At 47.2% G+C, this 13636-nt stretch overlaps 1 protein-coding gene across 1 annotated transcript in view; it reads right to left on the reverse strand.

The window, feature by feature from the left end:
* T265_08504 (hypothetical protein) overlaps nt 1-13636 on the reverse strand; it is a gene marked incomplete at both ends in the record, with an annotated part of 59698 nt that overhangs the window by 30961 nt on the left and 15101 nt on the right. Inside the window, 3 exons of the mRNA XM_009174325.1 lie at nt 1553-1781; nt 6303-6533; nt 11414-11675. Coding sequence (XP_009172589.1) covers nt 1553-1781; nt 6303-6533; nt 11414-11675 — 722 coding nt within the window. The remainder of the gene's footprint in view (nt 1-1552; nt 1782-6302; nt 6534-11413; nt 11676-13636) is intronic.

Consider the following 13636-nt stretch of genomic DNA (forward strand, 5'->3'; position numbering starts at 1 on the left):
GTCCAACTGCACCATATTTTAGGTCACGCCTTGGCCTGAAGACACGCCTCGAGTCACCAAACACCGTGCTTCGGCAAGACTTCAGCTGGTTCACGTACCAGTGCGTGAGCCCACAATCGTGACACGGTTTGGACACCATGACATGGCTGTTTGGAAGTGAGACCGTACCAATTACACTTTCACAAATCAGGTTATCAAGAGCGAAAATCTTCTCATAGAAAACAAAGTAGAATGAAACTAGTTACGAAAACATTGAAAATCTACTTATGCTCAGGAGTACCATGGTTTGGATGCGAAATCGCAATCAGGGCTAATTGGAAATGGGAGGCAGTACCAACGGCAGCAAGGGTTTCGTGTGGATTTGGACCACGGATCTGTCAGAAGCTTGTGGCTCACGCAATGGGTTGGCATCACACCACTGACACCATATATGATGCCGGACAAAGCCGGATGAATTTATGCCACTACACTGTTATTTTGGGTGGTTGGCGGTAGCTGCTAAGCTTGCGAAATGGTGGGGGTCAGGGTTTGCACACACCGATGTCAAATTATCCGTCACCATCGTTTCCGTTCCGTCCCGAACCCTTCAACGAACACAATTATCATGTGGAAAGCCATCACATAGTGTCCTTAGTGACCGACTGATTTTGGAAAGCCGAGAATGCTCATCAGTAACTGATTTTTTTTCGCGGAAATAACCTGATATAACCTACATTAACGAATTTATAGACTTTCTTGTGATGTGAAACCTCAGAATTTCAGATCACCAACGTTGGTGAAGCAGAAGTCGGTCAAAAAGTTGAAAAACTGAGAGACAGGTAAAGGAAACGATGCGATGGAATGGAATGTATAGAAAAAGTGAGGAAAAAACATCTGAAACTGTGACGAAAAGGAACCCGTGAGCCAGACAAGCACTCCGCCACTGAAACTGGTACCACAGAATCCCACCAGGCAAATCATAACTCCAGCTAACTAAGATGCGCGGTGGCCTCAGTGAAAAAAAATCCTCTCCCACAGCTTGCGCAATTATAATCCAATAAGAATCGGTAACTGTCGGTGGAAAGTAGCAAAACCAAGGAAAACTACGTACTGCGATCTACAAGGAGAGGCAGAGAGATAGGGATTAGGGTAGTTAAAAGTGCTGCATCCTCTTGATAGGCACGCCTGAGACAAAAGAGAGTGAATATTAGCCAAGTAAAGTGGAACAAACATATAGACGCCTACCTGTCCTCAGACCAACGGATTGGTCCAGGCGTCATGACTGGATTTAAAAAAAGTGGCGATTGACGTTACAGAAATAATAAGTATTAGTTCAGCTGTCACACCCCTTCGGTGCCTAGTTGCCATGCCACCCGAAGAAGGCACGAGGGCTGAGATACTGCCCAAGCCTAGACAGGGAAGTCGAGAGGCAGAGATCGGGTTCGAACCATGGAACTTCGGATTAGTAAATCCGCGCTCTAACCACTAAGCCATCTCACCCACACGTGACAGAAAACAAATAAAAATTGAAAAAAAGGAGTAGGGTGGTGAGGAATCACCAAATTGGACTCACCCAGTGTAGAAAATGTGTTATCACATTTCCGTCGTATGCGCAAGTTGGGAGTAAAGTAAATGCCAGCTAGCAGCCAATCATTCATTTGGGCATCACTGAAACTACCCTGTGTACGACCCTGTGGATCTTCGTACAACCACATGTGCTCATCAGGATCGTCGGCCCCATCAGGACGATGTAGTCCTCGCTCCTCTTCTAGCGAGGAATATGTGGATGGTCGTGCGCCGGACTTCAAGGAACGAGAAAAAAAGGTGGAAAGGTGAAAATACAAGCAAGAATTAAATCCCCATGTGCTGTTAGGCCGTTAGATTTTTCTCAGGAAAGTAACAATAATTGTGTACCTCAGTAACATATTGCAACGCGTATGTATTGCCGACAAACCCAAAGTAAACCAGGACTAACACTTCGCCCGCCCAATAAATTGTCAGCGCCATAACACTCCACTTTGCTTTCCTCAGTGGATATTGAATTGCCGAAAGCGATTCAATACTGCATGAACGTCTACGGATAAGCGCATGGTATGGAGGTTCGGTGCAGTTGACCTCATGCAAATGCCCCCAAGTAGAGCTAACCAATCTGTGGCACTTGTGTATCCGTAATCTCATTCACAAAATTATCATTACTATTAGTCGGAGACCATTCCACAATTTTTCACAACTGGTTTGCTTGATAAGTAGACGCGGACCAGTTGAGAGTCAAGTGATCTTGTTGAGACAGCGAAGTAGCCCAGCCATTGGACGACGACTGATCTATTCAGCTCATATAGTAGAGCTAGCGACAATTTGGAAAGCCTAGCGGTTAAACATGCTGAGTTTTGAATTGAACATTTAAAGCTGGCAATCCTGTTTACTATAAGAGACCTGTAGCAACAAAACAAAAGAGTATTCAAATGGTTGATTCGGTAAAACCGTGTAATTTTAGCAAAGCACAATGCCGCCGAAGCCTCTCCAATGATGCGTACTCTTGTCTACCGCAGACTTCGTGAATGGTCCAATCCAATCCGGAGTGCCGCTACACAAGAAACATTGTGGGGGACGGAGAAAAGGTAATAACTGTAAGCTAAAAAACCAAGCGGTCTTGTGATTGAATCACAAATTTGGAAAACTGATCATCACGGACAGCATAACATCAATGTTCAACACTGATCATTCATTTGAAAGCCTGAACATGGAAGGGAGTGAAAGTGGATGTGCTAGTGGTAGTCTAATGCAATCATTCAGAGGTGTCTACACCTCCAGACACAATCAAACCAACGAGGACGACATGGACATCCATTAACAACCATGTTGTGCAGCGTCTCCAACCAGCTGTAGTGCGCATTACACGGCCTTCCTCCTGGAAGGCGTAATCTCTTTGATAACTCTGCTAGGTCAAAGGCTCGTCAACTCTGTCCTTCTGCCACTCCGAATTGGACACGAAAAACAGCACTCCTATCGGCGAATGAGGGTTCGGCAAGCACAATACATGGCCCAATCAACGCACATTCTTCGATCGAAGTCCACGTTTCAGAACGGAACACTCGCTTTGAAACCGTATCGTCACGAATTCAAGGACACCAACCTGCTGGAAATAAGGTTCCAAAGCAAACGTGCTCAAAGACCTGAAGATGTTTTAGTCTCGCTGCTCGAACAGGCGGTGTCACAACCATGATACACACGTCCCTTGAGATTCAGGGACACCAACCTTGCAGATTTGTGCATTGAACCCAAATGTCACTGCAATCAGAATAAATATAGTATCCGAGATACGTAAAACGCTCCACAACTTCGGGTTCCTTTACCTGGATTGTAATTGTTCTGTTCAGTGACTGTATGTCTAGAAGCACGACCTTACCAATTGTGGGTGACAGATGCATGTTGTAGGATGGGATGATTGTAATCGGTTCGACCGAGGACATTTGCGCCTTCTCCTCTTCGAAGATGGGAACAATGTCGTCTGCATATTGCAGATCGACAAGGTTTTCGTCAGCAACTTTTTGAATACCAGGGTTTCGAAGGTCTTCCAGCGTTCGTCTCATTATTTCATCTAACGATAAATTAAATGGAAATGGTGAGAGTGGGCACCTGTGACAGACATCACTATGTATACGGGGGCTTTTGGAGGGTTCTGAGTATCCTGTCACACGATCGGAAGGCTGAGAAGACAAAGAATTTATTAGGTTCACAAACTTCCGGAGCATTTCTTGCTGGTCAACAGTGTCCAGAGGAACGGACAGATCAACCCAGTCGAATGCGCCTTGGACATCCAGGAATACTGGAATCGCGAGTCGTTTGTAAGTATGCTGCTGTTCAAAAGCCCTGACAGAGTGTAAAGTTGAGTCAGCGCAACGGCAGACCGGAATCGCAATCGTTCTGTTGAGTCTGTCTTTCACGAGCCGCCATGAGGGAAAGAAGAAGCGATATCGAATGTCTCGTCATGACCAGGGACAAGCTGGTCCACGTGTGACTAGCAAGCTCACTACCAGCCTCTTTTTGCAAGTAAGCACCGACTCTCCCGAATTTTACGGGTTAGTCCACTTAGAGCAAATGCAGGCAGACTAAACAAGTGCTGACCGAGGATTCCACTCCCAAATTTAAACTAGGCGGGTTGGAGGTCAGCCGGACAAGGAGCTCGGTGGCGCTTGAGATAACATAAGAACCCATAAGCCTCCGAGACCGTAAGGGATCCAGATTCACCGTCCAGGGTTCTAATTCAGCTGTAGGATCCAGATGAGTGGGTGGCCACGAGAACTGTCGTTTGAAGTATTCGGGGGGTTCTATATTGAAGATGGTCGGACCACTAAATACTTGATAGCTTCACTCCCAGGCGGTTTCCGGTGGTCAGTTACGTGGATCAAATGAAACAATCTTGGAATACTTGCTAGTGTCGACACCGGTCAGCGTGGGCATAAGGCTATCTCGATGTGGTTCGCCAACTCCTAAATCGACTTGTCACCTTCGCATTCACCTTTCAGGCACGGTTCTCCATTCCAAAAACGAATACTGTTTCCTGGTGCTTTCTAATCCTCAACCAAAAACTCCCATAGTGAACGGTGAATCTGGTTCCATCAACCAAGTTTTAACTTCGTCCATCCTATTTATCCTATTCTTCACAGACAGCAATTCCTGGTGGCAGTGACTTCAGTCATCCTAAATAAATCGTTTCATTTATTCATCATACGCAAATACAGGGATGAGAGAGTGATGGAATAAAACTCTTGACTACTCGTTTCGATTCCTGGAGGTCACCTCCTTGCTCTCTGATGCTCTGGTGATACCTAATTACTTTCCAGTTCTGCCCCTTCATCCACCGATTCGGAAGTCAGGTTTTAATTATTTGTCCTGAGTCCTGGAAAGATAACGTTTTAAAAATTCACGACACCACCGCAACGGACCGGAAAATTGTAGCAACAAAAGCAGATAAACGATGAAAGATAAAAACGAGACAGGTGGTTTAGGACATCTAAAATTCACGGGAATGTTCCTTCACGAACGCCGATCATGAGGACCAGAGGTGAACTGTGAACACAATCTTTCACACGCAGCGAACTTCGGTTACCTTAGAATAGTGTCCCTGGTACTACCTGCTAGCACATCAGACTTATATACTAAGTTCACGGAACTTCCTAGATGATGCTCTACACAAGGATGAGTACTGAATAACGGAGTATTCACTATGAAACAAAGAGAATGAAACGTGACTTCTTGTTTCCAAATATAGCCACACTCCCATCTTTAGAGCGAAACTTAAAGGGAAATTTCAAATACCGAACCAGATCAGAGGTACGGTTGAACTACAGCATCCATGTTGGGGGAGTAGTGGAACGATTTGCGCAGGTAGGAAAATGTTCGCTGAAGTACGGACACAACTTAGGCAGACAAGACGCTTCCATTTCTGGACAGAGTGAGCCTAGGGGAACTGTAACCGGTAGAAGGAACGGCTCATTCGAACACCACACAGGGGACAGGAGCAGTTTAACGGAAACAATAAGCTAACCGCATTGGCTATGACCAGTGCAGTGCATACTCCGGACTTCCGATCTATTTGCAGGACAAGAGTGATAGGTCATAAATATTCTGCTGATTCGGCGTTCATTAGTCGTGACTATCATGGGTCGAGTTGGGAAAGCTAGCTACTACACCTTCTTACGAACCAAGGTTGGGAAAAGCAGTTAGTTTTGCAGTGAATTCACTCAAGCGAAGCAAAGAGATGAAAAGTACCATGAGAATGCAGCCGAATCATTCGGAATTGGGAGGGAGAGCGCAGTAAACAACAGATCACTCAAAGAAACAAAATAAACAAAGGAAAAGTGTGCCAAGGATAGATGAATTCTCACAGTGTCAGTTAATACCTGTTGCACCTAACAAGAAACCCAACTCCCCAAAGTTCAAGGGAGATCAACGAGATCAGTTGAAACGAGAACGAAAAAACGGTTCATGAGACCGTCCAACGGTTAATCAGAACTCACATTCATGCTCAACGAAACAGCAGTCATAAAACAAGAGGTTTCGGATGAAGACCGAGTAATGCGGTAATTGCGTTTTCCAACAAAAATAATAAGGGGAACGGCAAGACAAAAGATCGGACTAAACCAATCCGGTCAAGTAACACTGGCTTTGGGTGACAGTAGGGCGTTTTGAGCATGAAGCAACACAACCGCCCTGTATTACCGAAATGCGGAATGGTCGTTAGCCAATTTGAGACAGTTTTGTCTAGTAATATGTGTAGTGTGGGGTATAAAAAGCAAAGAAGGGTTTCTGAAGACACTCACTGGGTTAAATAGGTCATTTGAATCGGCAGACTCAAATAACGCTGTTTGTTCAACCAAATTAGCTGACTTTTCTAGTTCGGGTACACTACAGCTGACATTTTGTCCCAACTGAGGAGTGGTTACAGAATCTAATGTTTCCAAGCCATGCAAATGCTGAGGAGTCGATTTTGACCACAACTGCTTTTGCTGATCCCATAGTGAATTGCTTTGCGGCAGAAGTCCGGAAACGCGCTGCAAGAAAGAGTGAGAAATGGTAGTTTACGGAAACGGCCACTGGAACTGACAAACGAATTGCAGACAGGGAGTGGGTAGGGATGTGAAAAAGTTGGTTGCATCTATTTAGCCAGTGGAGTGAATAACTCGTTTTGGGATACGTGCGTGAAACCCCATTTCAACTCGCTATTATGTGAGACAGAGAAGTAGCAGCTCAGTTCGTGCATACAGTGAGTAAGCTGAGTCCTCGAACGTCGAAATCGGAGAAACACAGCTAAATAAGCAAGTCCACTTGCAGCAACCTGGATACTCCAGAGAAATCAGCGCAGTCTTCGAACACAAATACGGAAGCAGGTGCATACAGTGATTCAAGCTTCACAATGAGGATAGATACGTCCAAACTATACAGGAGTGACTTATATCACTTGGGTATACACAGAAAGATATTTCAGTCAAATTATTAGACCGTGACACCTCTTCGGCACCAAACATTAGAAAAAGGATTGCTGACTTACTATCAGTCTGCTGAACTCTAGACAAGAACCAAGAAGATTCCCGGGCGAGCGTGCACTGTCACCACGTGCAGCGTCGCCACGCCGGTACTTGATAGACAGGCCAGCTACATACCACTATCAAGACCAACTCCCAAAGGATAAGGATTAGGGATAAACATACATGCTCGATAGCAATTATACGTTAATCCAACCAATCGCAGTGTTCTCGACGAAGACTGTTCAAACGAATGTGGATATTTGGGCAAACAACACAACCGAGTACGACTTCTGCTAAATCAACTAAGCGAGGGTCTCTGTCTCCTAAGGACCTGCACGGCTAGGCGATACGTGCAGGACCAGGCATAGAGCCGAAGAACTGCACAGTACTACAAGGCTGTCGATCAAAACCTAAGTACAAAGACGTGATTTGTTCTCGTGTGCGCACGAGTTTGTTAACAAGGTATCTTTCAGAGTCGCGTTGGATAAAGCAGCCGAAACAAAGAAAATCCACCGAATGGATCCCGCGAAATTAGGGGCACTTCTCGAGAAACAGCTTAAGTTTATCGAAATTCTTAGACAGTTGAGGGTTCCCGCTAGCAGTGCTACGTCCAATCCGGCGCCCAATCAACAGGTTGACGCGAATGCGCATAGCATAGCGAAGTTTAACTATGACCCAGACGCTAACATCACGTTCGAGACATGGTTCCGCCGCTATAAGGACCTATTCCGGGTCGATTTTGCTGCGCAAGACGGTGATTGGAAAGTCCGGCTTTTGCCCGGCAGAAGTGGACAGGTTCTGAAACCCGATTCTGCCACAGAACCCACGCGAAAGGTCTTCCGATGAAACAGTGCAGACTCTGACACAATTTTGGTGAACGATCTTCTCTGTTCCATACGCGGTACCGCTGTTTAAAGTTGATTATGAACGAGTCAGACGACATTTTGACGCACGTTGGCATTGTTAACCGTGAATGCGAACGTTTCAAATTGAAGTCGCTCACAACTGACAAATTCAAATCCCGCATTTTCATATGCAGCTTGCAGTCTCCCGAGCTCGCAGACATACGGACGCGTCTGCTCAACCAACTTTATCAAGACCCTTCGCTGATGCTCAGCGCCATTGCTGACGAGTACCAACGGTTGACCAAGCTACAGCATGACACCACTCTGGTCTAATATGGAGGCGAAGGTGATTCCGAAGTTTATGGAGTTCACCAGGCCTCTAAACCCTCCGGTTCTCAAATCTCTGGTACGTCGCGTTCTGGAACTACCCAAGCCAATCAGTAAAATGTCCACAAGAAGAAACCTTCATCCCCGTGCTGGCACTGAGGGGTTTGGCACTTCGTCAGACTGTGCCCCTACAAACAACACCGGTGCCGACAATGCAAGACCGTAGGTCACAAAGACGGATACTGCCGGGCTCGGTCATCCAGTACATCTGATGGCGCCTCCAAACAGCAACCACGCTCGCAGAATTCCAAGCCTGCGGGCTCCGCCTTGAGTCTGCTGGCAACGTTTCAATTCATTGCCTCATCTCACTGGAAATTCCTCACTGTCCTGGGCGTTCGGCCCGACTGCAGCTGGACACTGCTTCGGACATCAACATTATATCGGAGAAGCTTTGGAACACGCTTGGGCGACCTTCTGTTCGACGGTCCTTCAGAACTGCCATCAGTGCCTGTGGTGGTGAGTTGCGGCTTTCCGGAGAATTGAAATGCTGCATCTCACTCAAGGGAACGATATTCACTGGGTCGTGTTACGTGACCGCTGCCGAATCGAATCTTCTTGGCATTGACTAGTTCGACCATCTTAATTTGGCCGATTTCCCAATCAGTTCCATATACAATGAGGTCATTTCTCGCATTGCTGCTCCAGATCAGTCCGGTGAAATCATTCGGCGTTTCGCTTAAGTTTTCGAGCCTGACCTTAATTGCTGTTCCGTCACACAAGCAACCCTCTGACTTCGACCGGATATTACCCCAGTTGTTCGTCCCAAGATACCAGTCCCGTAGGCCCTCTTGCCACAGGTCGATGTGGAACTCCAGCGTCTCCAGCAGCAGGGCGTCCTATCCCCAGTAACTTACTCCGCATGGGCGGCACCAATCGTAGTAAAGAAGCCAAATGGGTCAATGCCCACTTCTCAACAGGCCTCAATGCTGCTCTCAAACAGCACCACTACCCACTGCCGATACCTGATGACTTATGCACTATTATGAACGGCGGCAAACTTGACCTGGCCGATTCATAGTTGCAGATCGAAGTTGCGGCGAACTTCCGGTCCCTGCTGACATTCAATACACACAGGGGCTTGTACGAATGCAAACGTCTACTATTTGGGGTTAAGACGCCCCCTGAGATCTTCCAGCAGTTGATGGACACTATCCAGGTGTGACCGCATACCTGGACGATGTGCTGATTGTCGTTGGCTCACCCCGATGAACAGCGCGTGCAAATCGATATGGTGCTTCAAAGCATCCAGGACAACGGCCTTCGCCCTTGTCCTGAAAAATATCAGTTCTTCATGACGGCCGTTAAGTATCTCAGTAGCATCTTCGATGCCCACGGTCGACACCCCGATCTGAAAAATATCAGTTCTCATGACGGCCGTTAAGTATCTCAGTTGCATCTTCGATGCCCACGGTCGACACCCCGATCCCCAAAAAGTACGAGCTATTTAACAGATGCCGGCACCCAAGGAGGAAGACTCCCTCATCACGGTACTATCCATCGATGACCACGCCAGCCAGCAGCTTCTCCAAGCAGTCCGTGCTTTATCAGTGACTGTTCGGATATTCAGCGTGAAACTGGTTGATTCGACGCTACAACAGGCGATCCATTTTCTCAGGACACGTTGGCCGACAAGACAGATGGGCGACAGTCTCAAACTCCATTACCATCGTCGGCATTCTCTGTCTTTCTTTGGCGACTGCCTCACGTTTGAAGAACGCCGCCAAGGACCTTCCACATCTTCCGCCTACCTTCGACCCGAACACCTCTGTTCCCGGGCGCATGTCGACTACGCTGGCCTTGTTGATGGGGTAACATACCTCATCTTGGTCAACGCCTTCTCCAAGTGGACTGAATTTGTGCCCGTCGTCCAGCCAACGAAAACAAACAGCATACGAGCCCTGTCTCGGTTCTTCAGCCAGCACGGCCTGCCAGAGACTTCAGTGTCGAACAATGGACCGCGCTTCAGCCCCAGCAGCTTCCAGAGTTTTGCAGGAGAAACGCCATCACGCATGTCCGTTCGCCACCCTACAGTCCAGTCAAGTGATTACGCTGGCCTGATGGGGTAACATACCTCATCTTGGTCAACGCCTTCTCCAAGTGGACTGAATTTGTGCCCGTCGTCCAGCCAACGAAAACAAACAGCATACGAGCCCTGTCTCGGTTCTTCAGCCAGCACGGCCTGCCAGAGACTTCAGTGTCGAACAATGGACCGCGCTTCAGCCCCAGCAGCTTCCAGAGTTTTGCAGGAGAAACGCCATCACGCATGTCCGTTCGCCACCCTACAGTCCAGTCAAGTGATCAAGGAGAACGTTTTGTCGATACTTTCAACCGCTCAAATCTCGGGGAGAGGGAACATTCGTCGAATTCCTCCGGGGATCTCTTCTGGTCTATCGGACCACTCCCAATGACTCTTTGGAAGATCGGAAATCACCTGCTGAAGCTCTCATGGGCCGAAAATTGCGCTCTATCAATTCGGCTATGCCCTAACACCGACAGCTCGTTCCCGGCCCACCACGAACACAAAGCCAGCCTGATTTGACGTGGGTTCAGCTGCTTTTGCGCAGAACTATCGACCAAGACAAGAACGATGGATCGAAGGATACGTCCTACGAAAACGCCGGAGCGTAAGTACGACGTCTCTGTTGGCCAAGACATGTGGACGCGACACGAGAATCAACTGCGTCCACGCCATCTCTTAGAGCCACCAGCATCCCACAGCGACATTCTGCTGGACATTCTTATTGAAACTTTTGAATTGGAGGGACCACACCTGATGCAACGCAACCGGTGGCAGAACGCCACAGAACCACAAGATCGTCCAAGCCGTCTAAACACCATGCCGGATAACAATGTGAGGAACACAAAGATGACACGTTCCATTAGTACCGTTCGTGTGTCGTGCGCATTTACAACACAAGAGTGTTAGTAGGACTGTTTGTAGTCTTCAGAGCTGTAGCACCAGACTGGACATATCATTTGGCTGCCAGCGCTACCATCATAATGCACAGCCGACACCTTCCAGTGCAGACAAATACAAATGTGGTTTGGGGGACCAAGGGAAGAAATAACGCTGAGCATACTGGAAAAAGCCCACTGTTATCACAAACGGATTAAGCAGCAAATGGGTAAAATAAAAAGGATAAATTCATGTGTCGAGGCCTATCTTTGACTCACCGATAACGAGGTGTCACCTGCGGTAGGAATGGGAGACCGGATTTGTTTCCACTTGGGTGCATCTGAAGAGGGATTGACAGTATGTGGAAGCCGCCGCCAATTCTGGTCAGCAACTGCCTGATCGGTTGACTTCTGCCAGGAAGGTGGATCCATCAGAGGTTTGCTGAGCTTTTCAAGCTCAGCACTAGTGTAGCTAAAACTGTAGAATGATGACCCGCCTCCTTGGGTAGATATAGGACCACCTCCTGGTGTCCTATGCGGTCTAAAAAAAAGAAAATCATCATGAAAAAGGTATAGATATTCATAAAATCTATTATGCGCAAGAGCTACTAGATGTGAAATGAGCAGCAAAGGTGCGAGTGAACGTAACATAACCACTCTCTCGAAACAAACACGTTTTGTCCTGTTGTCTTCTTGTGCATTCATCTCACGCAACCATAAGGAAACACGCGGAACGAAGCACTGCAACATTGTGTGAGAGCAGACAGAAGACGTTTAGAAATGGTGGGAGAGGGTTAGAGCTAAGAAAAATTCCAGTCAGCAGATCGAGCCCCAAGCGCTGGGGTAACTCGAGCCCAACAACTAGCCCATTACTTCGTAGGATGATGTAATTAGTGAACGTAGTAAAAACTTTCGCCTCAATTACAAATACAACCACAATTAGCAGTACGGTGTATAAGTCTTGCAGGCATAGTGCGCTCACTTTTGATTCAAAAGATAGGGCGCTTGCAGCCCGAGTAAAAAAAACGGGTTTTACTTCAAATTGATCTATTGAAAGGGTGGCATTAAAGATGAATGAATGAACCAGTAGGATCAACAACAAGGTTTCTAAGCCATTCTGTGATGGTAGCGGACAGAAAATACAATGACACAAACGAACGATTTGAAATAACTTAACGCCTCGAATAACGGTAATAGGTCATGCTGACACACTGTTATATCACAGAAACAACCATTGCAGTGCACATAGTCGCGGTTATCGATTGAAAGCCCCATTGGTGATGATACATCATGTCAAAGGATGTGAATATGAAGCTTACTGTGTGGACATAAGTAAATGAAGTATTGATTATCAAACGGGAGTCAGGCATTGCTGTCTCATTCCTGATGCAAGTGCCCTTTAAACAGCACCGAGCCTAGTGGTTTTAAAAGCACTTCGACGTATTGAATGATGCACCGATGGTTAACCGTCGGACGATCGGAGTATACGGTTTTTAGGGTCGACTTTTTCTAACTCGTCCATCCTCGAGGAAAGGCAGCATCGCTGTCTCCATAAATGTAGGCACGTTCATCGCCTGGTGAAAGCACACTACTGCCTGTCGCACAGGACAATACAAATTTACCTTCGGGCGGCATCGTACTACGATCTCAGCAGCACGCGGACTCACAGTTCTTCATCGGGTAGTTCCACGTTAACCTTACATTGTGGAATTTTTAGGAACTGAGTTCCAGTTAGTATAGCCCATAGGGTCATTGCAGCACAGAGGTTCGACCGCCGCGACAAAGTGACAGCTTTGGGTCCGGAGGGAAGAAAATTTGGAACGGAAACAGAAACCTCTTGAGATGGAGCGTTTCGACCGTGACACTAATCTTCCAAAAGGACCTACCAATATCATGCGAAAATTATCGTGCATCAGTTTGGTATCCGTTGCATTCTCTGGGGCATCATTTTGCGCAGCTGGATCGATTATCAGCTGAAAGATTCCTGAGAATCAAACTGGGTTTCGCCCTGGCCAAGGATGCATCGACTATATCTTTAACTCGAGATAAGTTCTTGAAAAGCATCCCACCTTGGTCATTTTTCTCGATCTAAAAACTGCTTTTGACCCTGATGATGGTCAGAGCCGGTAAGGTCAGGGCAGCTTTCGCCAATCCCCAAAACCTATGGGGCCGGCTCGGCGTTAGTTTGTTTTTTAAGGACAGAGTTTGTACTGTGGCATCATCATCATTGTCAGCTGTAAGAACCGCGTACTCATCGTACACTGGTTGTAGCTGCCGCAGTTTCGTTCACCGATGATTTGGGGGAGGGGGTAGGTAGCTGCGCATTGCACGCGCGAGCTGGTAAATTGGTGCGTAAGTCCAACACTGTCAGTGAGCGGTCAAGTGGGGAGGGGGTTGGAAAAGGAGCTATGCATTGAAGGCAATAGCTTTGATGCACGAACGCCATTGAGGGCGCGACTGGGCCATGTCTGATAATGTCTCTAGTCATTGATGTGGCCCGTC

Source organism: Opisthorchis viverrini, assembly GCF_000715545.1.
Source record: "Opisthorchis viverrini unplaced genomic scaffold opera_v5_222, whole genome shotgun sequence".
Lineage (NCBI taxonomy): Eukaryota > Metazoa > Platyhelminthes > Trematoda > Opisthorchiida > Opisthorchiidae > Opisthorchis > Opisthorchis viverrini.